The following is a 23,878-nucleotide window of genomic DNA, read 5'->3' as shown; positions in this document are numbered from 1 at the left end:
ACTTTGAATCGAAAATCGTTCCTAATCGAAAATCGATTCTGAATCAATTCGCAGGCCCAAAAATCGGAATCGAAATCGTGAGACATTCAAAGATTCCCACCCTTAGTATTTAGACATCAATTTACAACAAAAAATCTATAATGAAGAACATTCAGTTAAACTGTTCTAATTTCTACATTATTTAGCACTGATGGTGCATGTTTTGGTTGTGAATGTGGAGATGTGATTCATAATGCCGCAAATGATCACAAAAATCAAGATTTTTTTCTTTTTTGCTCTATCACCAAGCTTTTGTTTTCTTAAAAATAAATACATAAATAATAATAATACATTTTTTTTTTTTTAAATCAGTGTTCACAAACACATCTGATTTCAGAATCTTTAAAAGGTCCTGAATGTCAAAGTGGCCCTTTTGTTTAAAATCAGCATTCTAAGCGAGTAAACTCTGGATGCAGAGTGCAGTTCAAGGCATGCCGCCACGCTGGGTGGACCTAAACGTTTGACTCCGCCCACACAGATTCTCAACCTCGAAGTGCCTTCTATCTTTCTTTGTTGTTTAACTATTGCCCTGGCAGCTTTGCGTGCCATCTTATAACCCTAACCACATCACGATTACAGTATGGTTTGAACACTTTATTGAACAACGAAAATTACCGGAACTCAAATACTAACCTCAACGGTCCAGGGATCCTCTATCTGCTGAGGACATGTAGTACTGCACTTTGACCTCTTCCGTCAAACTGATTAGTTAGCACCACCCCAGCTGACTGAGGGTTCAGTGTTTGTAATTTTTGATGCTCCATAATGAGTTTAAAAACAAAACAAACAAAAAAACTTTACGTTCTAAGTTGATGCATCATTAAATCTGCAAATTTTGTTCTAAAAAAAATTTGTTTAAACCATTTTGTAAAATCCGTTTGGGCGGAGTCAAACGTCTAAGTCCACCCGGCGTGGCTGTGCATCTAGGGCTGCTTGTGCCAAGCGGCCAGAAATATATATTTTTACATTACATTTTCAGTTCTACCTGGAGGTGGAGCCTGCGAGTCTGCACGGGCTTCTGTTCTAACTGCAGGAGATGGAGTTGCACCTGGCACCTGCTGCGGTTGAGGCTGCTGGTAGTACAGCTGGACGGGCAGCGATATTGACCTCCGCCTTATCCCCACCAGGAGGATATGAACTGGGCCATTCGCTTTGGTCTCATCCTGCCGCCGCATCGTATGATTGGGAAACACAGTCCTACAATGGGCAACGACAAAAGGGCTCGAATGTTAAATAGTCCTGGGAGGTGCTTCATTTTAAATATGCATTTGCTCTCCATTGTAAAGTTTAATTAGATAGTGAATAATTTATTTGACTTCCAATAAGTTTAGACTATTGCTTGTTTTTAACCTTTTTGTTTTTTTAAAGCGTGTAGAAGATTTGTTTTTGTCTTTTCTCACTTTATGGCACAACCACTTATTCAGATACGATACAAACACAATAAATAAAAGACTGACCGTAGGCATTTGAGGAAGCCAGTGGAGTTCAAGATGTTACTTCGTCCCATTTTGCTGCATGTGGAAAGGTACTCTGAGTACATATCCGACCGGGAGACAGAGCCCTCAGTGTTTGTCTCAAAGTGTGCGTTTAGCCTGTTGGAGAAACAAACCAGGGAGCATTGTTTACATTTTGCACTGCATACACATGCTAGAGACATTGCCGATTGGGATTAAATATACCCATTTTATTTGACCATAAACAGTGCAGTAACTCTAAAGATGACTCACCATTGCAATGTAAATTTTTCTCCATCCAGTTCAACTATGCCAGGTGGTGGCTGAGTGGACTGAATGGGAGCCCGTGTTGCTGAAGAGCAGAAAAACAAAAAAGGTAAAAATGTTTATGCTTACGTGCAACCAATTTAATGATGAAAGAGGTGGCTATAAATAAATATTCAGTATGCTGATTCAATTAAACCGGCAAAAATAGCCATCCCTAGACTGTCCACTAGATGTCAGATAAACTAATAACTACATTAGTTTGTGTTACAACTAAGATTAGTGGAACTCAGTCACAGGAAGCAATTTAACACATTTAAACACTCGCAAAGTGACTAGTTTAAATGTTATTTTTAGTCTCCAGAAAACTTGGTAAAAAATTCAAGATGTAATTTATAACAAGTAAAATGATCTACTGCTTGGTAAATTGGAAGGAATTCAGTCTGTATGACTTTGAAATCAGATTATTAAAAATCTAATCAAGCTTCAACATAAAAGTTGTGGCTTTTTAATTATTGTGCACCAATATTCCTCTTGCGTTCCGACATCTGGACTTTAATGAGCAATCGTAAAATAAACAGGCTTTATTTTATGTTGATTCAATCTTTAGTGTCACACTTTATGTGTGAAGGACACTCACTTGTGGCTGGCGCTCCCTGCACGGCCGCAGGTACCTGCTCGACCAGCTGCGGTCGAACTTCTGTAGCCTGTTCGGCATTGGCCTGATGCTCGATCAGCCGCACTGCTGTCAGGGCATCTGGTCCAAACGTATGAAGGTCGAGAGAAACTAACCTTACCAGCAGATCTGATCAGGGAGGTAGAGGAAAATTGACATGTTTTAGTACAACAGAGTCAATTTGGAGGATCAAGCTTGACTAATTCCTCCAAGTGAGAAGTCAATCCAAAATACTTCTGGGGTAGGAGTATTCCCAGTTGGGATGGAAATGAGTACGACATAACTTGCATACAAAATAACCACAAGTCTGCTAAGGTTTGAAACCTTCTGTTTGATAAAGTGAAATGATCAATAACAAAATGAAGCATACTTCCACCACTGTTCATTTGGACCACAAAGCAATGGTTAAAGAATACGATTAAGTCAACTGAAAACCAAGAAAAAAAGGAACACAGCAATCCCCAGTTATTTGCAGGGGAAGGGGAAGGAAATTGTGAAAAAAAGGCCCCACCTCACAAAAAAAGTAAAAAATAAAAAGTTTAGAATTGCCTATGTTAATAGTTTAAACTGTAAATCAGGGGCCACCAAATGGTAGCAAGGACCACACGAGTATTTCAGGGGCTTGTTCTAAAAATAGCTCACCAGGGATGAGACATTGTGATTTCCTGGGAATGTTGTCAAACACCTGCAGACATTTATGCAACACTTATCTGTCCCCTACCTTATTAAATCAATACTGAAAATGTTGAAAGTGTTTTTAAGCAAAAAGCAAAAGCAAAAAAAAAGAAAAGAGAATATAATTTGTGAATAGTGAACGGGGGGGGGGGGATCTTAAAATTAAACAAAGTAAACATTCAAGACTTGAGCTCTCCATGCAGTCTCTCTGCCTACCTATGCTACGGTCCACAGAGGCAATCTTGCTGCAGGGAACCTCTCCAAGCTGAGCCAACAGGTAGAGCACCTCCAACGAGGCCATGAGGAGCATGAGGTCAGGCAGGGTGAGGAGCATCATTACCTCCCTGTACGAGTCCTGGTCCACATACTCACAGATGAGCACGCCGTTGTCCTCCGCTTTACTCAGGTTGCCCAGGATTTCCATGGCTACATGACAAAAAGAGACATTCCATGAAAGATGCTTCGATCGCTGTGGCTACAACCGATTTACATTAACTAGTGAAAAAGAAGCCGCACCTCTCATTTTGAGGAACCTGTCTCTGGACATTAAGCATTTTGTGATGGTGTGAAAGATCAGATGGGTCATCCGAAAGTCAACCGGATCTAGTTGGAGCTGGAAGGGAAAAATAAATGATCTCAGCAACAGCCAATAAGTGAACGTTACAAGTGAATAAATGAATGAACACAACCTGGCGTGACTGGGGAGGGCAAGAAGCAAAGTCTGGTTCAACAGCAGTGACCAAAATAAGAACGCTAAATGCTACAGCTCAAAACGACAAATATTTTCCATAAAACAGCCATTTCATTAGCATTCATTGGCACTATATGTTGTTTAGAACAAATAAGCAGCACGCTTTAATGTGTCTTATGGATGCAAAAATTGCCCCTGTAGTTACTGGCGACAAAGCTCTAAATGATTGCATCGGGGGCTCTTTGCATACATTTTCTCGAAATAGCATTTTGATGAGGAGTTATTTCCCTGCATAGCAGTAAATTAACATACATAAATAATTCACTAAGTCTCTGTAAAGTGTAGAAATAATAGTTTTGGAATGTTTGGTTTCAAGATGTGAGGGTTACCTACTAATTGCATGTGAAAATGTGATGGCATCTATCAGTTAAGTACTTGCAACATTTGTTCTTTAAAGCGTGCAGATCACATAGATTAATTTTTTTTGTTTCCTGATCAAAGAATTATTTATTCAGGAATTGCTTGGGTTTTAGGGCAAAATACTGTCATTCCTTTTTCCTACCAGAACATTGTGGCTTGTTCAGCTATTTATAACACCGAATTTGCCAACGCTGCATATTTCTATAGTAACACAGGCTTGTTGTTCTCTTCGTTACTGCTGCACGCAAGTATTATCACACATCTCCTACTTGAAGTGATAATATCATTTCACTAGAAGTTTGTGAACCAACTGCCAATTAACTTCCCTTTATTGCTGGGCAGCAGCAGCCAAACTACAACTACCCAACAGACTCACCTCAGCAGCCACGTTGCCCAACGTGTCGAGCCCGAGTTGTCGGAGTGAGATGAGGTTACAGTGGGCACAGAGCAAAAGGAAGCGCAGGCACGTTCGGTTGGCCGCCAGCAGCTTAACGTTGGCCTCCTCGAAGGAGAGGTTTCGGAGGATGACGGCGACCTGCAGCACCCGCTGGGCCTCCATGTCGCTGATGCCCAGGTTCCGCGGCGGGTGGAAGAGGCTTTGCCAACGTTCCGCTACTGATGTACCATCTGAAGAAATATACAGGAAACATCAACGCCAAGAAAGAGCAGGTGTTGAAGCCTTAAATTAAAAAATATATATAATTAAAGGAATGTACACGAAGCCAGGTTGACAGTCCAACGAGCCAAGATTCTGACAGCTGAGTGTATGACATTGGTAACCCTACGGCAGGGGGTCAAAAAATAATGCAGTATCATGTGGACCGGATATTTTGAACAGAAACTAGGGACGTGATATGAATCTAGAATGAAATACTTCACAAGACTGACTGCTTTTGTGAATGAGCTTGTCCCTGGTCCCAGCTATGTTGTTAGTGCAACCAGTACATGGCAGCAAGGACACACTTTCAACTACAGAAGTCGCATAAAAAAAACAACTAAATCTGTTCTCAACCTTGACAGACTTTGAACTGCTGCGGGCCATGAAGTTGATTACACTGTTCTGAAGGAAAAAAATGGATGTAACTTAAATAAGTCAGAGGATAAAGTAAATGACAAGCTACGTCACACTGAAAAAAACCTCATTATTATTATTATTAGCATTATGGGGTTTAGTAAAGTTTTATTAAACAATGGGGTGCGCATGTCATGGTTTGAGTCTGTTTTGTCTCTTGGTATATTGTCATTGTATTTTACAAAATATGGGTAAGTCAATAACGATTTTATGTGTGTATATATACAAATATACGTGTGTGTGTGAGTGGGTAAATAAAAAGTCCTGCGCCATAAACTCTAAACTATAAATCGACCAGCCCTAGGGGAAACTTTCGTACAGAGTTATTATTATTATTATTATTATTAATGCAGGCCCCATTATGTGTTGTATATGTTCCACAATGTGGAAAGCAGTTTTTCATAATCCCGAGGTAGGGTTCTGACAAGAATGAGGCAGCAGGTGGCAAAGAGTTCCCTTAATTGTGAAGCCACTTGTGAATGAGAGATGGGATCTGTCATTTTAATATAACATAAGTAATTAACAACAATGGTATGCAGCACCACAAATCAGAACATGGCATATGTAAGAAGCAGAAAATGACTGGAACATCTAATTTTTATTCTGCTGCGGGGGATGTAAAATAAGAAATAATATCAAATTGATTTTAGTTTTTATGTAATCCTCCAAAAAAAAAAAACATCTAAAAACGGCATGATTATACTGAACATCATAGTGGAAACAGGGCTGCATATCTGAACATGTTTGACTGTAATACAACATGAGAATACCCATTGAAGCGTAGTGTAATGCAGCTTTTTATTGCCATCTGTGGCATTTAGCAGCAAGTCTGCTTTACCTTGTACTGTGCTGCTCTTGTCCCAGATCAGCTCCCTGACTTCGGCATCCTGCACCACCTCCTTCCAAAACTGAGAGCAAGTGGAGGAAAAAAAATCTGTGAGCCAAGCATCAAAATGTATTATGAAGCCATTTCTAACAAAATGACTCATGCTTTGAAGGCATGATCTTTGCAGTATCATGTGGACTTGTGTTGTGATGTTATTATCCTTTTGCCTCATTTAAAAAACGATAAAGCATTACCCTGGTAAAATCCCGGGACGTTTTCGCCTTCCAGTCGGTACCAAACACCCCAGAGAAGCTGCCTAGCGCTACAAAAAAAGCATGAGGTTATTGTTCGTTTCTATACATCCAAAAGTTAAAAGGGCGGGAGAGACGATGGTGCACACGTACAGTCATCGAAGACACCAGTGTGAGCCAGTAGCAACGTGACCAATTTGGGGTCCTTGTCCAGCTGCATGGCATGCTTGCTCTCGTTGGAGAGCAGAGTGCAAACGTTGACAGCGAAGTCCACTTCATTAGGCAGGCCCGATAGGAGAGACAGCACCAGTTTGTTGTAGTCACACGGCGGAATAAAATCAGTAGACAGCCCATAGCTTTGGCGGAGATAGTCTGGGGATGGGGAACAAAAAAAAGATGTTTTTAATATTCCTTGATGAGGATGCAATTTGGCACCAGAAATCAACTGTGGTAATTAAACAGTTTGTGCCTAAGATTTCCAACATGCAAGAGCACCTTACTGACACAAGCCTTGAAATACACATTTCAAACCAAAATGAATGAAGTGTAGCACAAATGGGTTGGCTGTTGTTAGTGACTATAAAGCTGGAGGAAGAAAAAAGGCACTGTGTCACCTCAATGTGCAACTTCTGCCTTTCAGCCAGCTAGTCAAGCACTGATTTATTTCCCTTATCCAAGTTTAATGCTCCCCTTCAACAACAACAACAAAATAAAGTTTTTAACCTTGTTCACGGGTCAGTGCGTTTGTAAGCCAAGGCAGCGGCAGCAAACAAAGTACAGCTGAGTCTGTCTTTTTTTCTTTTTGCTTTAAGCTGCAGAGGACATCTAAAGGAACCAATCTAGTCGGCTGGTGGCTTTGTGCATTTACATATTATCAACAGAGGGCAAGATTTTATCAGCGTTATTATCTAGCAGCAGCCTCGGCTTCAAAGAAAGTCTTTTTTGATTTACATTAAAAGCAAACGTGCCAGGGATGTTAATCGCAACCGAAAAACATTTTTAGTTGATTGAGAGGAGCTGAATAGGGGGAAGGCTTTAGCTGTTAATGTAAATCATCTGAGCTCCTTTTACAGCTACAACTGCTCTATTCAATTCCTGCGAGTTGCTGTTCGACCCTGAACACCTGCATAGGATTGGAACAAAAGAGGGACTGTACAACAAGGCTTCATGCAAGGGACTAGCAAAGTTACTGCAGGGCTAAAACTAAAATAGATTTCCTTTTGCATGATTTTCTTTTACATTTAGGGTTTAACGCAATGCCAGAAAAACAACCTCCCCATCCTCATATTTATGTGTCATTTGGATGCACTTTCTGATCATCAATAAAAAACACAACCATTACACCCCTCACACCTTACAAGAAACCATTAACACTTGTGAGAAAATACCCATCATTGAGCAAAATCTTTAACTGTGTTTAAAAAAACCCATTACCAGCTCAACAGAAATGCACAGCCGATTTACTGCATTTATTTACAGATATTTACATTACATTTGGAATGCTATGAAAGCATAAAGCACGATACATCTAGTGCAACAAGGACTGAAAGTTTATTAACTAAAATAAGGCTCTTGCTGGAGTTAGGTATTAATTAGAACTGGGAAGAAAAAGTCGCCAAACTCCGTTGTGCCGTGCACAAAAATGCAAGCCGCAAAACTGTTTTTAACCATTTTAAAAAACCTTATTAGCGGCACATGGAACCAATGTTTGGCCACTTTCGTGTTTTCGCATGAACATTTGTTACTGATGGACGCACTCTTCCACCAACAATGCTAGAATAAGATGATGGCCAGGGTTTGTGGTCACTTTAGACTGAAAAGGCAGAAAACAATTTTTTTTTCAACTGTCTGTCATACAATCTATCGAGAGGGGCTAATGTCAGAACAGAATAAATGAGCAATTAATGTGGTGTTTTCCCTGGTTCCCCCTTAGGGATGGCTGTGTACATAAAACATGTTCATCACAAAATATAAAAAACTAATCACAAAAAACATTCAACAATGAGCATAGGCTAATGACCTAAAATATGGAAGGCACTAATCTGAACTGAGGGAAGCCAAAAATCAACAAGCACTTCCCCTCATCCTTTCATCAATAATGTCTGTCAGTTCCCTCAGAGCTGCTCAGCGGCAGCCAAAGTATCGGATTGTGTGCGTCTGTGTGAATCATTGCAGTTTTAGCCTCAGCCAACGAAGCGCAATGTGTAGTTAGAAATATATGTTCTCTCAGTTGTGCTTTTACCCTGAGGATGCATGTTTTTTGCCCTTCAAAAAAAAAAGGGAAAAAAAAGATTTATCAATGTTATTTGCAAAAGCAACTTCCAACAAGCACTCATTCACTAAATGCGTGCCTCACAGGCGTGGTTCCAACACAGCAAAAGCACTGCGAGGTGAAATGTGGAGTAAACAGCACGCTGCAATAAAGGTGATAAGCAACATTCAATATGTTGCCTCGTGAACAGCACAGAGGACAAAAAAAGTGCAACTGGGAGACATTATTCAACTTGAAATTGACAATAAAAGTAGTCTTGCACAAAACATAAGCAAAATTGAGACAAGTTTCACCAAGTTACGATGGTAGTGAGATTATCAACAAAAAGCAATCTCCATAGAGGACGTTGGGTCACCCAAGTGGATACAACGTATGGAATAGGATGCCATGTTTTGTTGTGAAAATGCTACACTCCAGCGCACAAAACACTTCACAGAGCCCCATTGCAGTGATGCGACACTGTAATCACATCAGCATGAGGATTAACCGTTTTTTAAAGTTTTTTTTTTTAGAAGTATGTTCAGACACAAATACGATTTTTAATCCATCTACCTTATAAAACATCGCAAGCCCAGTGACGGACGCTAAGCTCGACTGAGCTCGCTAAGCATAAGGCGAAAACCCTCTTAAAAGTGTGTTGGGCCTACCTGATACAACATGTTGCTGGTAGTTGTAAGAAGTGGGAATCGCGCCGACAGGAAGAAAGGTCTTGGTGTTCCCCGGCTGCGCTTCGTCATCATCCTCGCCGAAGTGGTGGACTCGCTCATACTTTTCCAAGTATCTGCACGGAAAAGAAAGTGGTGAGCCAAGTGTGCCCTACTGCCTTTCCAAGCCCACAGGCACACACGATGAAGCTGGAAGAAAAGTCATACTCGACACTAGTAGACAGACACCGTGCGGTGGGTAATAAAAAGCTAACCTTATAGGTTTTTCAGGACAGGACTTTAAATATATGGAATATTCAAACTCACCACTGGAGGAAAAAGGGCACTTTTTTAAAGTAGATTTTCCCTGATGCATCACAACCGCACACAAGGCAGACCGAGTAAAGACAAGAGACAGTGAACTATGTCAGACCACAGGAGAAAACAGCAAGACAAAGTTCATCCCTGAATGAACTTTGAGTAACCCATGGTGCTTTCTAGGGCTCAAAATTAAAGGAACAAGGATTTTTTTGCACTATGCCACATTATTCCTAGTCAGCTCTTTATGACAGAAGTTTCATTGCAGCATATTAAAAAATATTCAGATTCGATCTGCAATCACCAGGGTTGCTACAAGTTAAAATTCAAGACTTCGAAAGACTTATTAATTCCATTTAAAATTCACTTTAAGACAAACTTCACAATGACCCATGTTGTCCAACGTTGTAACAACTGTACATAAATAATGTGCATCTGCTCTTTTGCAACATTTTTTTTTTAAGAATAGTAATTTATTTTGAATACTACATACAACCATATAATCCTACTCAACATGTGGCTCAACAGGCTTTTTTTATATTGATTTAGGACTTTTTAATGACAATTAAGTCTTTGTTCTTGGTTATGCGGATTTAATACTTTTTAAGGCAAGCGATACTGCACTCGATGAAAATGCCATGTTTACCTTCACATTTATTTACCCCAGCAAATAGTATAAAAACAAACCAAAAAATATATAACATCTTTCCCACCCATTCATTTTTCAGAAATATTAATGCATCTGTGAAGTGCAAATATGTTAAAATCTGCAATCACAAGCACTATATTTAATATGTACATTTATTTGTGACAAATCTGTAAATAATGCAATTTTGTTTAAACACAGGAAGAAGAACATATTTGGCCATTTAAAATCAGAGCAAAAGTGTTTGTACAGTATTTGAGTGGGCTAAAATGAGGTGAAAAGGGGCTGACCAATTTTGAATAAATATATTGTGCTTATATTTAATATGCGTTTATTGTTTTAAGGTCCTCTTCCATCCAAACACAAGCAATAAATTAATCTTTATTACAACCATCAATATCAGATGTATTTTTGTCCTGGTCTTGTAGGTTAGGGTTAAGACAGTTTTAGAGTTGATTACTTACTAAACACTTTGACTTGCAGCCTTTTAAGCGTTTACGAGGGACTTCAAAAAAATTCTAGCGAACAAGTGTGGTGTAAACACAAGTCAGTAAGTCACAAATCAGATTACAATAATGCAAATAAATCTGTGACTTTATCGCTTCAACGTTTCATGTTTTGTGAAACAATATGTAAACGTGGACTGTACTTCTTAAGCATTGAACTTATCTATTCTAGACATCATATAAATAAATGAATCAAATCTACATGTACCGACCAAAATGAAGCCTTTTTTTCCTATCAAATTACAGCCTTTGCTATTTAAAAAAAAGTTAACTGCCTTCTACTACATTGCAATGCCAATTTGAATTTGATTAACCGTTCCGAACTAGTATTTCAGCAACACTCCCTCCAACCTGAACACAAACTACAAACTTCAGGCAAGTAATGCAAACTCCAAACATTTGCAAGGAACTTGGCAAACGTGAGCAATTAAGTCATTCCTTTGCTGTGATAAGGCAACATGTCTTCAGTCAGACCAACATGCTCAGGAAAACACACACACACACAAAATACCTCTGCGGTGAGAGTAGGGTGAACCCTGCCTGTGTGGCCGTGAGTCACCGGCCCGGCCAGCCAGTGGCTGTTACTGAATGAGGCCCCCCGCTTGTTCATCATGGTCGAGGTAATCCCCCATCCGCTGGCTGCCGGGTGACACGCTCGACTATAAATACATCGCGTTCGCCGCTCGTGGGGAGGAAAGAGAGCGAACAAGGCAAGCGGGAGAGATAGGGCCCTGCTCCTGAATGCAGCGTCATCAACCGCTGTCTGGCCAAAAGCAGATAATGACTATAGATGGGTGGGAGCTGACTATAGATGGGTGGGAGCCATTTTTAAGAGAGCGGATCCACACACCTACTTTATACATGCATCCATGATGAGAATAAATTATTGTTTCAGACTGCAAGGTTGCACTTTTTTCCAGGTGTTTTATATCCTATGAGTATTTCCTTTAAGTTCTTCACAATAAAAGATGGGTTTTTAAATATGTTTATAGCATTCAATAGTGAGGCATGGTTATAGTGAAATAGCAGGAACCTTTATGGAGTGTGCCACAAGGCAGGGTTTTTATTAATTTCTTTTTTTTAATAAACATAGCAGCATCGGGTTCCCATTTTTCCATTAATCTCAGTGAACAATGCATGACTATCAGCAAAGTCTGGTAAATAAAACTAAGATTAGGATTTTGACTCCAATGCAAGTGGACCACAACAGTGAAACGTGAGCAGATCCTCCGTTTGGACTTTTATCAAAATTTTTTTTAACCAATCAGTGGCACAAGCGTAACCTTATATTTTACATTATTCTCAGGCAATAAAGCATGTCTAATTCATAATGCAAAAATTACACAACCATTCAAAACAATAACTTCCATGCTTGGCGGCGCTAAAACTATATGCACAAAGGGTTACAATTTGGTTGCACTGCCTTGGCGGAGGTGCCAGTCCACTGATTTGAATGCTTTTAGGGCAAAGGGTCAAAAACAGGAAACGTGAGCTTCACACCATCCTCCAGATCAAAGAGGCTAACAGGAAGCCTGTCTGAGAGAAGATCATATCACCTAGATTCAGTTAGAGTGCCGAACACCTAGACTTTTAAACGATTTTCTGGGTGGCGAGGGAAAAACATCATCCCTCCCGCCACATGGTAGCACGTGATGTCAGCATCATGAGAACACTGCGGCTAATAAACAATACAGCTCGCTGCTTTTGTTGATAAACATCAATTGGAGAATGGGTTAATCTGACTTTATAAAATGAAGAGAATTCCTTGTTTATCACTAGTAATGATGTAAAAAATAAAAAAGACCTGCTCACCGCCCCCCAAAATAAAAAAAATAAATAAAAAAAAGGTGGGCAGCAACAAGCTAAAATAATACATTTTGCTCAAATGACCAAAACTAAGTCTTGACCACCTTAATGCCCCTGGTGTGTTTGAGTCCACTGCCCCCTGCTGGATGTGGATGAAGACATGCAGAAAGTCTGGAGAGTCTGATTGGTCAATAATCCCAGGATGGGTTTCAGGCACCAAAGCCGAATAACACATTAGATCGTAGATGATTGACAGCACAGAGTAAAACTGTACAGCCACTATTGGCACAGCCAGAGTCTAGCTGACAAAACATTACTCTAAGGACTAAAATACTGATTTGGTGCTTTAAATGCAGGCCCTGCGGCGTCCACTGATAATGTATGACAGGCGCATATACACATGGAAAGGTCAGCGCACAAGATGGCGCAATAATACCACTAAAATCTTTTACAGCTGCAAACATCTGCATGTGAGCGAGCGAGGAGCCTTGCACGCCGATCTAAAAAAGGCTTTCACAATGATGCAAGTTCCTCTGCAGTACTGAGAACATAGTGATTGTTGACATGGGGGGATTTTTTTCTCTCTCCTTCCTTTAGAGCCCAAAGCCGGTGCATGTTGTCAGACATAAAAGCAAGTGCTGACAATTGCGTTTTCTAAAAATGATCCTTTTCCCTCCATACAGTCAGACTTTAACAAGGCTGATTCACAACAGAGTGGAGCTGACCTTCTCCTTGAAAGCATAACTGTTGGACCACAGCAGTTTTCTACCATATAATTTATTGCTATTGTTTATTAAAAGCCCATGAACAAAAGTCTCTGCCGATGATTTGTGCATTTAGCCATAGCAACAAAAAGTGGTAACCCGAGCTTCACTTCAAGGCAGCTCTGTCAATCTTCGGCCAGCGAAGAGACAAGAGGGAGAGATGAGGCTGTCAGTGGTGGCTGACACCGCCTGTGGGCAGGTCAAAATACAAACACAAAGTCTTAAAAGCCCTCAGGTTGTCCATGATAGATAGATCTTAATCCATAGCTGGTCGTCAAAGCTAGTCTGCCTATAGTCTGCAGCAATAGACTGAAAAACACAGCTGATGCAAACCAGTTCAAAGGCCATGCAATAGAGGGCTGATTTGCACTCATTTATAAAAACAAAAAAACAAAAACAAAAAAAAAACATTTTACAAGGCTTTTCGTCAATTCATGAAGTGCATTTTAAAGGCTTCTTGGAAGATTCTCACCATTTTTCTTGTAATGTTATGCCTTACCCTTACATGAGCTAATGTAATTCCTTATTTGAAATATAGTATGACTGCAGATTTGCTGGATTAGCCTTGTCTGGAAATGGCTTTCTTGAGGTTGCTAATTGGCTAGGATAGGTCTTCACATGGGGCTATTAGAGCGCCACTGGTTGCATTGACATGCACTCGACAGCCTGCAAATGCTTTCTCACTTCTAAAGTAATTTTTAAAAAACAATTTGCACGAATAAAATGTTGGTAGGAGAGATATAACATTCTTTCTAGCGGTGTGTTTAAAAAAAAAATCATTGTGGGCTTTTTACAATAAGTATTGATACGGAGGTGTCACAGAGTCACTATTGCACATTCATTCATAAAGTTTCCTGTCGCCGTCTTCACTAATGCTTGATACTTCCCGGTCACATGACTTTCGACCAATTAAATACTAAAATAAAATTCTGACCTAAAACTGTGCCTGAAATTGAAATAGGAAAAATGAGTTGCCAATTGAAAATGGAAAGAATGAATGACACTTAAGTATACCTCCGTAACAGTGAGTGGTAGCAACAAGCATGATAGAATGACCACGTAAAGTGTTACAATTAATATGATGACAATCAGAAAAGGTCACGAAAGGTGTCCGGAGCGGGGAGAGCTCGTAAATTGCTTCCTTGTCAAGTCGATAGAACGCCTCATGCTGAACAACAAATTAGCCTCTTTTTCGACAGAAGGACTGCTACGTCGGCTTAAGAGAGTCAAACGGTATGGCGCTCAGCTTGATTACACCAAAGTACGCTGGCTGGTACGACTGCCTGTTCGACTTATTAGCTAAATATTTCACTGCATGTTTCCATCTCTCTAAAAGACATACAGGTGCTTAAAAAGGAAGTAAAAGCAAAATTTCACTGTAACTGAAGATGAGCTCAAAGGGGTGGGGGTAATATCGTGATATTGCGATTATTAAACTTGCCATAATATCATCATCGTCATACTACGATATGTAAAGTAGCACTAAGGACGTTTTAAACCTTATTAAAATATTTTCATAACGCTTCTGATGAAACATCGACTTAAAACTATTTGAATGGTACCTTTGCCATTGCCTGAGGGAGTCTGTATCATTTTTACTGGCACTAAACAACTTTGAGGAGGATGGTAGGGACACTGTCACACAAAAAACTACAAATGTGCTGACAGCTTTATGGCATACGTCACTTCCCCCTTTACCCATTCGTTACAAAGACGGAAGTCAATTTGAATGCTGTGAGCTCAAAAATTACGCAATGCGCTTGTCCTCATGAGAATCATGGTCTTCCCTTTAGGCATAACGTTACAGACTTTGTCCATATGGCGGCGCCATAATCAACGTAAACTGAAAGTTCCTTAGTGTTGCTTTAAAGCACCACATCTCCATCAAGAAACGTTACTTTTCACCTGCTTCAGCCAAGCACAATATGAATTACAGTACCTACTTTACGCTGCTAAGGCAATAGTAAAATACGCCGTGCATTGTTTACAAAGTAATTCAAGATGGCAGAGGGCAGCGACCATACTGGCATGGATATAGCAGAAAACTCAGTGGATAATATATATAGTATTACAAGCTTTTTTTTATATACATAATTATTGCCAACACAACATCATGATAATTATCGTATCGTGAGATTCATTACGTGATAATATCGTATTGTGAAATTTGGATATTGTTACATCCCTAGTCATGAGAATGTTGAGCCTTTAATAGAGCAGTTTAAAAAGATCGGCGTGAGGAAAAACTTACACATGTATGCACTGGTGTTGAAGAGGGCCAATATCACAATAAAACATTCCAGTATGTTGGGAACACTGTTAAATTTAAGAGCGTCTGTTCACCACTTACAAAAAGAAACACAATCTGTTGAGCCAAAAGTGTGAAACAAGTTGCTACGAGCACACAAGGTGACTTTCAATGGCCATGTTTATGACAGGTCCCCACATCGAACCATTTCAGATAAAAATTCAAAAACTCACTCTGTCTCTATTTGGGAACCCTTTTCGGTCGTCACCACAAGCAAACACAGCTGCTGAGTGGCTGTTTTTAGGTAGGTCAACTGTCGCATATGAACCTATCAAAGGAAATGTTCGTTCGCAGGCATGCTTGCTGTTTGTTTGTGTAACATTGGCAGACTTGTATGTCCCCCACTCTTTGTTGTGGTTTTAAAACTACATATGCACGGTCCTGGATTACCACAGGGTATAACGGCGTAGAATTTTTATGACACTGTCTGGTTGCAAAAGCAAAAAAAAAAAAAGGAGTCAGGTGAAGCATCCAGCAAAAAGAGCGGCAAACAAATTATGACAGCAACAAGTTGGGGCTATGCCTTGATGGGACAAAACTCACAACAACAACAAAAGATTACTTGATTAATGGTGGATGATGGAATAATTGATAGATTCATTGATTTTAAAAAGATTCGATAGTGACCGCATTACATACACAAATCTTAGAACAGCTGAGATCATTTAAATACTGCTTTTACAGCAATTAGTACTTTGCCATTAGCCACAGCTTTGGCTGTTTCTTGTCACATCTCAGGATGTTACGGAAAGAGACTAAAAATCGTTTTTTTTTTTAGCAAACTGTTGAGATAGACACCACAGAACATAACACAACTGGGTGAAATTGTGAAAAGGAAACAGAGTAAGGTGAAGCCATGAAAGTTCACGATAACCTCACTGAGGCTGAAAAAACAGCAGCCCAGGTCTGTTCAAACTGTCAACTGACCTACAAAGACTCGGTCAATGTTGCAGAAAAAGTATGACTAATGATTGCTCTCATTTTTGACAGAGTATTGCTGAAAGCAATTACCATATTTTCCCATTTGATAAATAGTCATTTAAAATGTCACATTTTCCTCACAAGTTCCATTTGACATGCAAGGCCATTGCATGGCAAAATACTTACTAAGGAAACCTTTAAGCATGGGCTCCATTAGTATGAACAATGGCCGTGTTTGAGTTACCAATAGAGCGTGCAAGAGGTTCCAAGATGTCAGTGCCTTCTGGGCCTGCAGCCCTCCCGCTGGGGGAAGCGGCAGCGAGGGCAAACTGAGGTTAACCCGCGTCACCTGACTTGTGCTCAAGTTTACAATTGGGAGAGACCGTGGCGATGCCCGGCGAGCTCATTTCCCCAGCATGTTTTATTCATTTTCAAATGGAGGTGTGTTCCCATGTCTGGACAATTATGGGGAGCTTTCACTGAACAAAAAAAAAAAAAATCAGGTCATGAGGGTGGGGGAGCTCAGCGCAATATCACATTTAAAAACCATGTGAAAAGTATTACACAAGACAAAACTGAGGACATATGAACATATTTCAGCCAAAATGTTTCACATCAGTGTAGCCAAATGAGAACGATCAAACTACCTAAGTTTATAAGAGGGGTGAGCTACTCTGCAGCTGCTGCAGCAGTCATGGGGGAGAGAACTTGAGGAAACAGATTGGTCCAAATAAACCAACCATATAGGAGGAGTTAGTATTTGCAATGTTATACAGTAATACCTTAAATGCTGAATCATTAAAAAAATCATGGGTTGTGGTCATTGCACTGCAGCTGTGATCAGGTTTATTAGGGCTTTAAAACGAGCAGGTCTGGTGGGACACGTTTTATTTGGATGTCTCTTTTTCTTGTTCTTTCATTTTAAAAAATGAACCTGAAATGATCCCGTCAGATAGAAAAAGCCAACGTTTTGATCTGCAGCGCGAGTTCGGCCGCTTCGAAACAAACACTGCACCTTCACTGGCTTCGATGTTGAAGTAGCGCTTCAACGACTTGAAAGAGAGTTGTAGAAATGTCTCTGGCACGCGTCTCCGCTTATTACCGCTGACATTCAGATATCAAATGGGACACTGAACTTGTGCGCTGCTTATTGCTCTGCGGCGAGTGAGAAGTCAGAGCTGAGACGCAGTGTGCGACTGACCATTCAAAACTTTGGCAACAAGCATCACTGTACCAGAAATGCCATGGGTCTTTTTGGGGCTGAATCTTTTAAAACGGGCAATAAATAAAAGCATTAGGAGAGTACACGGCTTGGGAATGAATAAAGTACACAACATCATGGGAAGTTGAGGTCTGATACAAACAACACAGCTCCTCCATTTATCATTAATCTGCTTGATATGACCCTAAAACAGGAGTTCATTGCATCCATTACAACTACTCAAACTATTAGAGTCTTGAATGAACCTGCCATGCATTGTGGAATGTGGGAGGAAGCCAAACTACCGGAGAAAATCCAAACAAGCATGGGAAAAACATGCAAACTTCACACAAGAGGAGTTTAAGAGGACCTTCCCTGAGCTGACATTTTAACCAGAGACCTTGACTATAAGGGCAACATCAGCCGATGTGTTAACAATCTGTTGTAGTTCATCAGAAATGTATGCATACCCTGGCAACATTTTGAGGAATGTGTCTTTTAGCTGGAAAATAAACAAATCACTTTAAAAAATGGAAACAATGACTCAAATGTCTACGGATGACTGCACGGTCTTCCAGATAGAAAATACCTATTCTCTTCAGCTCCAAATTTGGCCATATGTCAGTAATTGTACAGCATATTTACATTTGTAAATGAACCGAACATGCATGTTTCTAGAAAGTGGAAGGAAGCGGGCGTACCCAAAGAGAAAGAGATGAGCCAAGATTTAAACCAAGGAAGACCCAATAGAACCCTATTTAAAACACATCCAAAAACACCAAATAATGTCTAATTCTCGAATTCTAAAAGTCTTGAAAGATTCCAGTGTGGTTTGCAAATGTCAAAGCAGTCGGGAGCAACACGTGGTCGTTCAACTGACTCACCGAGGTTAACACCTGATGGTGGCAAATATCAACAAAGCATTCATGTATTTCAGCGAGAAACTTCCTGTATGCCCGTCTGCAACCTCCGACCTGGATGAAGGCCAACAGGAAACCTTCACCCTGCGGCGATTACATTAAAAAGGTAAAGGAAAATATACTTTCCCCCTTTATCCAATAAGCGAACATACACAGTCAGCAAAAACGGGTGGCGAGCATCGCCTTGTTCACTCAGAGCTGCTCACTGCCTGTGACATCCACTACGCCAAACTTCCTTTAAAATCAACAAATTAGTTCCAACGGCTGTTGTGGCATGAGAATGATATATTTTGCATGCAGCCTCCCTCAGCTGTCAGCCTGTGTTTGCTCCTCCCTATTTCACCACCACCGAGTATTTTAGGAGCGACATAATTTGGAAAAATGAGTTTGTTTCTGTGGTCAGCTAAGGTCGGTAATTCTTTTAAATCAGTCTTAAAAAGACAGTTGTAATTCTGCGTAGGCCACTTCTGCACATGCAAAACTGGAACTCTGCATATTTACCTAGCCTACAAGTTAGACAGCTTTCCACCATCACTGCAGGCATGCACTATAAAGGCTGGCAAAAAGCACATCAGACTGTCTTGTCATCCACCATTCTGCCAAGTTGTATGCTCTGCTCTCTCAGTCAAAATACTCTCAATCACACAAAACAGAAAGACGCAAAGCAGAGGTTTGTCTCACTAATAAAAGCTGATGGGTATGAGCTTAAAAGGAACTGAGAGCATCAGCCGCAAGAGGAGGGAAAATAGCCGTTACACTTAGCCACATAGCAGCGCCTAACTAGGTAGAAATGTAAAGACATTGCCTCGAAAGCAATTACAGAATTGCATAAGTGGCTGCATGGGTCTCCCTGCTTGCAAAGGTGTATTTTTCAGCAGACGCTGGGCACCTATGACGGGAATTAACATTGTATACGATGCAAGCACATTGCTTAAGCTGCTGGGAAGAGCCAGACTCCTATCACTGGCAGCTGACAGTATTGTGGCTTGGAGCTCTGCAGCATGACAACAAAACGGACAATGGCGGGGAAAAAAGTGAAGTGCTCGTTACAAGTGTGATCCAAAAAATATGCATGCCATATTGTTTTTCAAAGGGCACATGACATCATGGCACAATAAAGCCACTGGTAACAAGCAAGGTGAGAAAACGCCTGTTGATTGCATCCTAGCCCTTGTAAACACTTCACACATGCTGCCTGGGAGGCACAGAGCTGCATAACCATGCTACTCACCTAAGGTAGTACTGTTTTAAAGCGAATGCAGCGTTGGAGCAACTCCTTGGAAAATTAAACTCTTCCCCAAGTTCATTCCATTGGTTTTTGTCAGACACCTGCAAACAAGGGAAAGAGCACAAAACTTAATAAAAAAGCACACCTGTGAGGGGGGAAAGAGCGGCAACGATAGAACCATCTGTTTTTCTATCTACAGGTTCCTCCATAAGGAGTGCTGAAAAATCAATAACTGTAAAAAATATATATATATAACATCTGCGTAAATTATGACGTGAATGAACACACCGCGCGATAGAATGCCGCATATGTGTTTATGTCCCGCATATATTTACGTTTGACATAGTGCGTGTGAGTGTGTGCGTACAAGTGTTGGAAGACTTAACGTTTCAGTTGAAGCTAGTTAGCAACACGGCTAACAGGCTAAGTTGACTTTTCCCACGCCAGCCTAACACGCAAACGACGCCAAACTCCCAACAAACTGTGCCCACTGAGAGGGAAAATGTGTTAGTTGGTGGTAAGGCGTTTATTCAGGGCTCGGCGTGGTGCCGTTTATAGTATTCACTATGCGGGCCTATGAGGCCTGCATTTTGCGAGCAGCCATGAAGCCGAGAAAAATGGCGAGGAAAGAGGGGGGGAAACGAAGTATTTTCCCGGCTAGTCGAACGCCGAGCGGCGGTCCGGCGGCACGGTTCGTCTTTCGTGGGGTTTTCCGAGTGACGATAATCGATGTTAAACGTGCCCGCTAATTTTGAGTGGCTCCCGAGTGCGCTCTGGCTCGCGGCGCTCGGCACTCAATGGAAAGCGCACAACAACACAAGGCAGCACATTGCAATAGAGATAGATGGCAAACTAGCACAAGGCCAACACCGACCCACTAACGGCTTGTCTGCGGAAGGGATCCACTCGTCCCAGGCTGCCCACACGGGAGTCGCGGGGTGGTCCACACGCCGCTGCGAGCGGCGTGGAAAAAAAATCCACTTTTGGTTCCCACTCACCTTAGCAAATCCACCTAAAGAGACGACTCTGAAATAGAGAGCGTTCAGATCCAGCTCTTTCCCACCCACGATAGGAATCTTCTTGAACGGCGATCTAGGGAGATAACGTCACAAATGAGCACAAATGTCTCTCAATAACAGTTCAGCGCAAGTCAGAGTGCCGTTCGATGTGAATCGAAAGTTGCATTTGGTGTAAATGAAGGCGCCCGATTCTCACCCTCTGCTTTGGTGAAATTGCCGCAGCTCGTCCAGGAAAGCCTGTCCCTTCCTTCGCTGATCTGGAAGATTTTTCCCCGTCGAATTTGCCATTGTTTTTGCATGCAAAAACGGTTAAAGCCCACTTCGGTTGCTTCCTAAGACACCAACGATCCCATACTCCGCCGGCGCTCAGTCATTCGCGAGGCTGAGTGTTTAAAAAGTTAAAGAAATAGCTGGTAGCAAGAAGAGCGGCAGCTCGCTAATAAAGACTGATGCACACAGCGAGCGAGCTCGATTCAAACCCGGACTAAGTTCCAAACGAACAGTCCCAAATACGAGCGACCTACCGGCGGATTCGGCACGCCATAGCGGGACGTGTTCGATTAATGCTTTTTGATCGCGGTTGTACTCGTTTGGAGTGGTTTGACAGTGTGTTACGGACGCGGCTCCGAGGCTATCACACACACTGTAGAGCGGCAGAGGGATCCCGTTCTCAGACAAAAAGATGAGAAGGCCGCGGAGGCCGGCCTGCCGTGCGTGCAGCGCCCTCTGTGGCCGATCCCCGCACTGCAGCCCCCGTCCGTCCAGGGCAGAGCGGCTGCTGGAACAATAGACTGTTTTCTTTTTTAGGGACCGTCTGACAAATTGTCTGAAAAACGGGTCAGGAGGTACTTGTAAATGTCCCGTGGGGGGTAGGGTATAACACTAATTAACACGGAATCTCATTAGTTACTATTGCAAACGCCATAAAAAAGGTGAATATTTTTTCCCCACTGAGACATCCAAATTAAGTTCAGAATAAAAACTACTTATAAACTATGCCAAAAAACATGTACTTGTATACATCCCATGGGGAATAGGATAAAAAAAAGAACACAGGGGATTCTTATTGCATGATCTATTTAAAAAATGCTAAATATTATACATCATAATTTGGCATAACACTGTAAACTAAAGCTAAACTATGTCCAAAAGTGTCTAATTAACATGGGATCTTAGTACTGCATGTTACAAAAAAAGTGATTGTTTTTTCCCCACTGTCAGCTGTCCTAATCATCATGACATTCCGCAGGACATAAGAGTATATAACACTAATTAACATAGGGTATTATTATTGCACAATTTTGATTAGACAGGGGAAAAATATAAACAATGGCAAAAGTTATAATTGAAGCACACACTTAAGTTAAATGCCATTACTTGATATGGCTATGAGCTCAAAATAAGATCTCTGTAAGTGTAGATATTATAAACTAATTTTAAGATATCAGTGTTTTTTGAGGAGAGGTATTTGTTTTAGGAAACCTTGCCACGTCTAATATTGTAGTTATTAAATTAAGTAATATATTCCCTAATTCCAATTACTTTTTTTTTTCTCGTTTCCTCAAACCCTGTTTTGCAATGTAGGTCTTCAGGTATCTAAGGAGGAGTGATTTTTGTTTTTGCAAAAGCAACTCGTTTCAATTGTATTAAGTGCACTTCGTGGCCCACCTAAAAACTTGTATCTCACGGGGGAGTTGCTTGAACTCAACCCCATTTTCTTCCGAGTGTAACTGCCAAATGTATCTTTTTGACGGGGTTACATGCAACCATTACGCGTACCCCCTTTGCTCAATGAAAAAACCTGTCACAAAATGGCGGAGACGTAAGTTAACAGACCCCATTTTGAGGAATTGACAAGCACGCGATGGAAAAAGTTACGTTTGTGCTGCGCGGTGCCCTTGTTCGCTTGTGTGTGTGTGTTGTTGTTTTTTTACTTCGCAAACGCACCGGAGTTTACATCGGCCGCCGCCCGTTTGGACTACCCACGCCCGGCGTCAACCGAATTCGCAGCTAAAGAGTTCGCCGCTTGCTAAATTAGCAATGTAGCTTAGCGTGTTATTGCTAACTTTACGAGGATACTACGGCGCTGCTGAAGACTGTGGGTTAATCCCATTAGCTGCAACCAAGTGTTATCCATAAATGTATTCATGTTACTAAGTGGAGCAATATTAAATAACGTTTCGAAACGCCGTGGAAACATAATTTGGTTGCACCGACTAGACGCTGTTCGACCGTTTTCCACCACAGCCTCCAACTTTATTTTCTCTCGCTAATATGTTTCCATTTTAACACTCAACTAGTTGATTAAACAACCCCCGAGTATTATCATTGAAATAAGATGAGGTGTAGCGTTAATACGAGCTAGTAATCTGCGCTAATAAAATAGCGTGCAAGCTAACGTGCTAGTTAGCAGATGTTTTCTTTTTTACATTCTTCCAAGAACAGTGTAATTGAATCATCTGTTAATGCAGACATGTTAGGATTAATAAAATAACAACAGGACGGGCAGTTTGGGCAAGTTATTAACAAATAATGAACTGACGTTTTGCCTGCCGGGCAGGCTAACGTTAGCTAGTTTGCTCATTGTACTGTAACGTTAGTACGGCGCTATTCTGGTTATTTTGTCCAAGAAAGATCAGTTAATAAAACACTTGCAACGCGAATCTGAGGTCCTACCTGAGATTGACAAGATAATTAAGCATACACAATTTTCATCATTTAGTCTTTGTTGACATGTCTGTCAGGGCATGATGTAGGCCAACCAGTTCATGACGGACATTTGTACAGAACTGTACATATAATTTGGATGAAGTGTATTCTTTATGGCTAGTCAAATGAAGAATCGCTGTTCTATCACCATAGAAAAAACATTACATGAACTGTGATGTGTTGTCTCATGTAATAGCTTACCCTTGAAAACGTGCATTGTTTGTACTATACATCAATTGGTTCCCTCC

At 41.0% G+C, this 23,878-nt stretch overlaps 1 protein-coding gene across 1 annotated transcript in view; it reads right to left on the bottom strand.

Annotated features, from left to right (window-relative positions):
* The window catches only part of arid2 (AT-rich interactive domain 2), a 32,884-nt gene extending 10,255 nt beyond the window's left edge, over positions 1–22,629 (bottom strand). The window contains exons 1-14 of the mRNA XM_086059476.1: positions 21,118–22,629; positions 20,901–20,994; positions 19,906–20,003; positions 9,288–9,421; positions 6,522–6,740; positions 6,372–6,439; positions 6,130–6,199; positions 4,596–4,846; positions 3,625–3,721; positions 3,325–3,534; positions 2,398–2,562; positions 1,767–1,845; positions 1,497–1,631; positions 1,025–1,236 (exon numbers count right to left, since the gene is read on the bottom strand). Coding sequence (XP_085915602.1) covers positions 1,025–1,236; positions 1,497–1,631; positions 1,767–1,845; positions 2,398–2,562; positions 3,325–3,534; positions 3,625–3,721; positions 4,596–4,846; positions 6,130–6,199; positions 6,372–6,439; positions 6,522–6,740; positions 9,288–9,421; positions 19,906–20,003; positions 20,901–20,994; positions 21,118–21,209 — 1,924 coding nt within the window. The 5' untranslated portion in view covers positions 21,210–22,629. The remainder of the gene's footprint in view (positions 1–1,024; positions 1,237–1,496; positions 1,632–1,766; positions 1,846–2,397; positions 2,563–3,324; positions 3,535–3,624; positions 3,722–4,595; positions 4,847–6,129; positions 6,200–6,371; positions 6,440–6,521; positions 6,741–9,287; positions 9,422–19,905; positions 20,004–20,900; positions 20,995–21,117) is intronic.
* Between the last annotated feature and the right edge of the window lie 1,249 nt (positions 22,630–23,878).

The sequence above is a fragment of the Leptonotus elevatus genome, chromosome 17 (genome assembly GCF_054856555.1).
Source record: "Leptonotus elevatus isolate MCC_2025b chromosome 17, RoL_Lele_1.0, whole genome shotgun sequence".
Lineage (NCBI taxonomy): Eukaryota > Metazoa > Chordata > Actinopteri > Syngnathiformes > Syngnathidae > Leptonotus > Leptonotus elevatus.
This window is presented reverse-complemented; position numbering and strand designations above follow the sequence as displayed.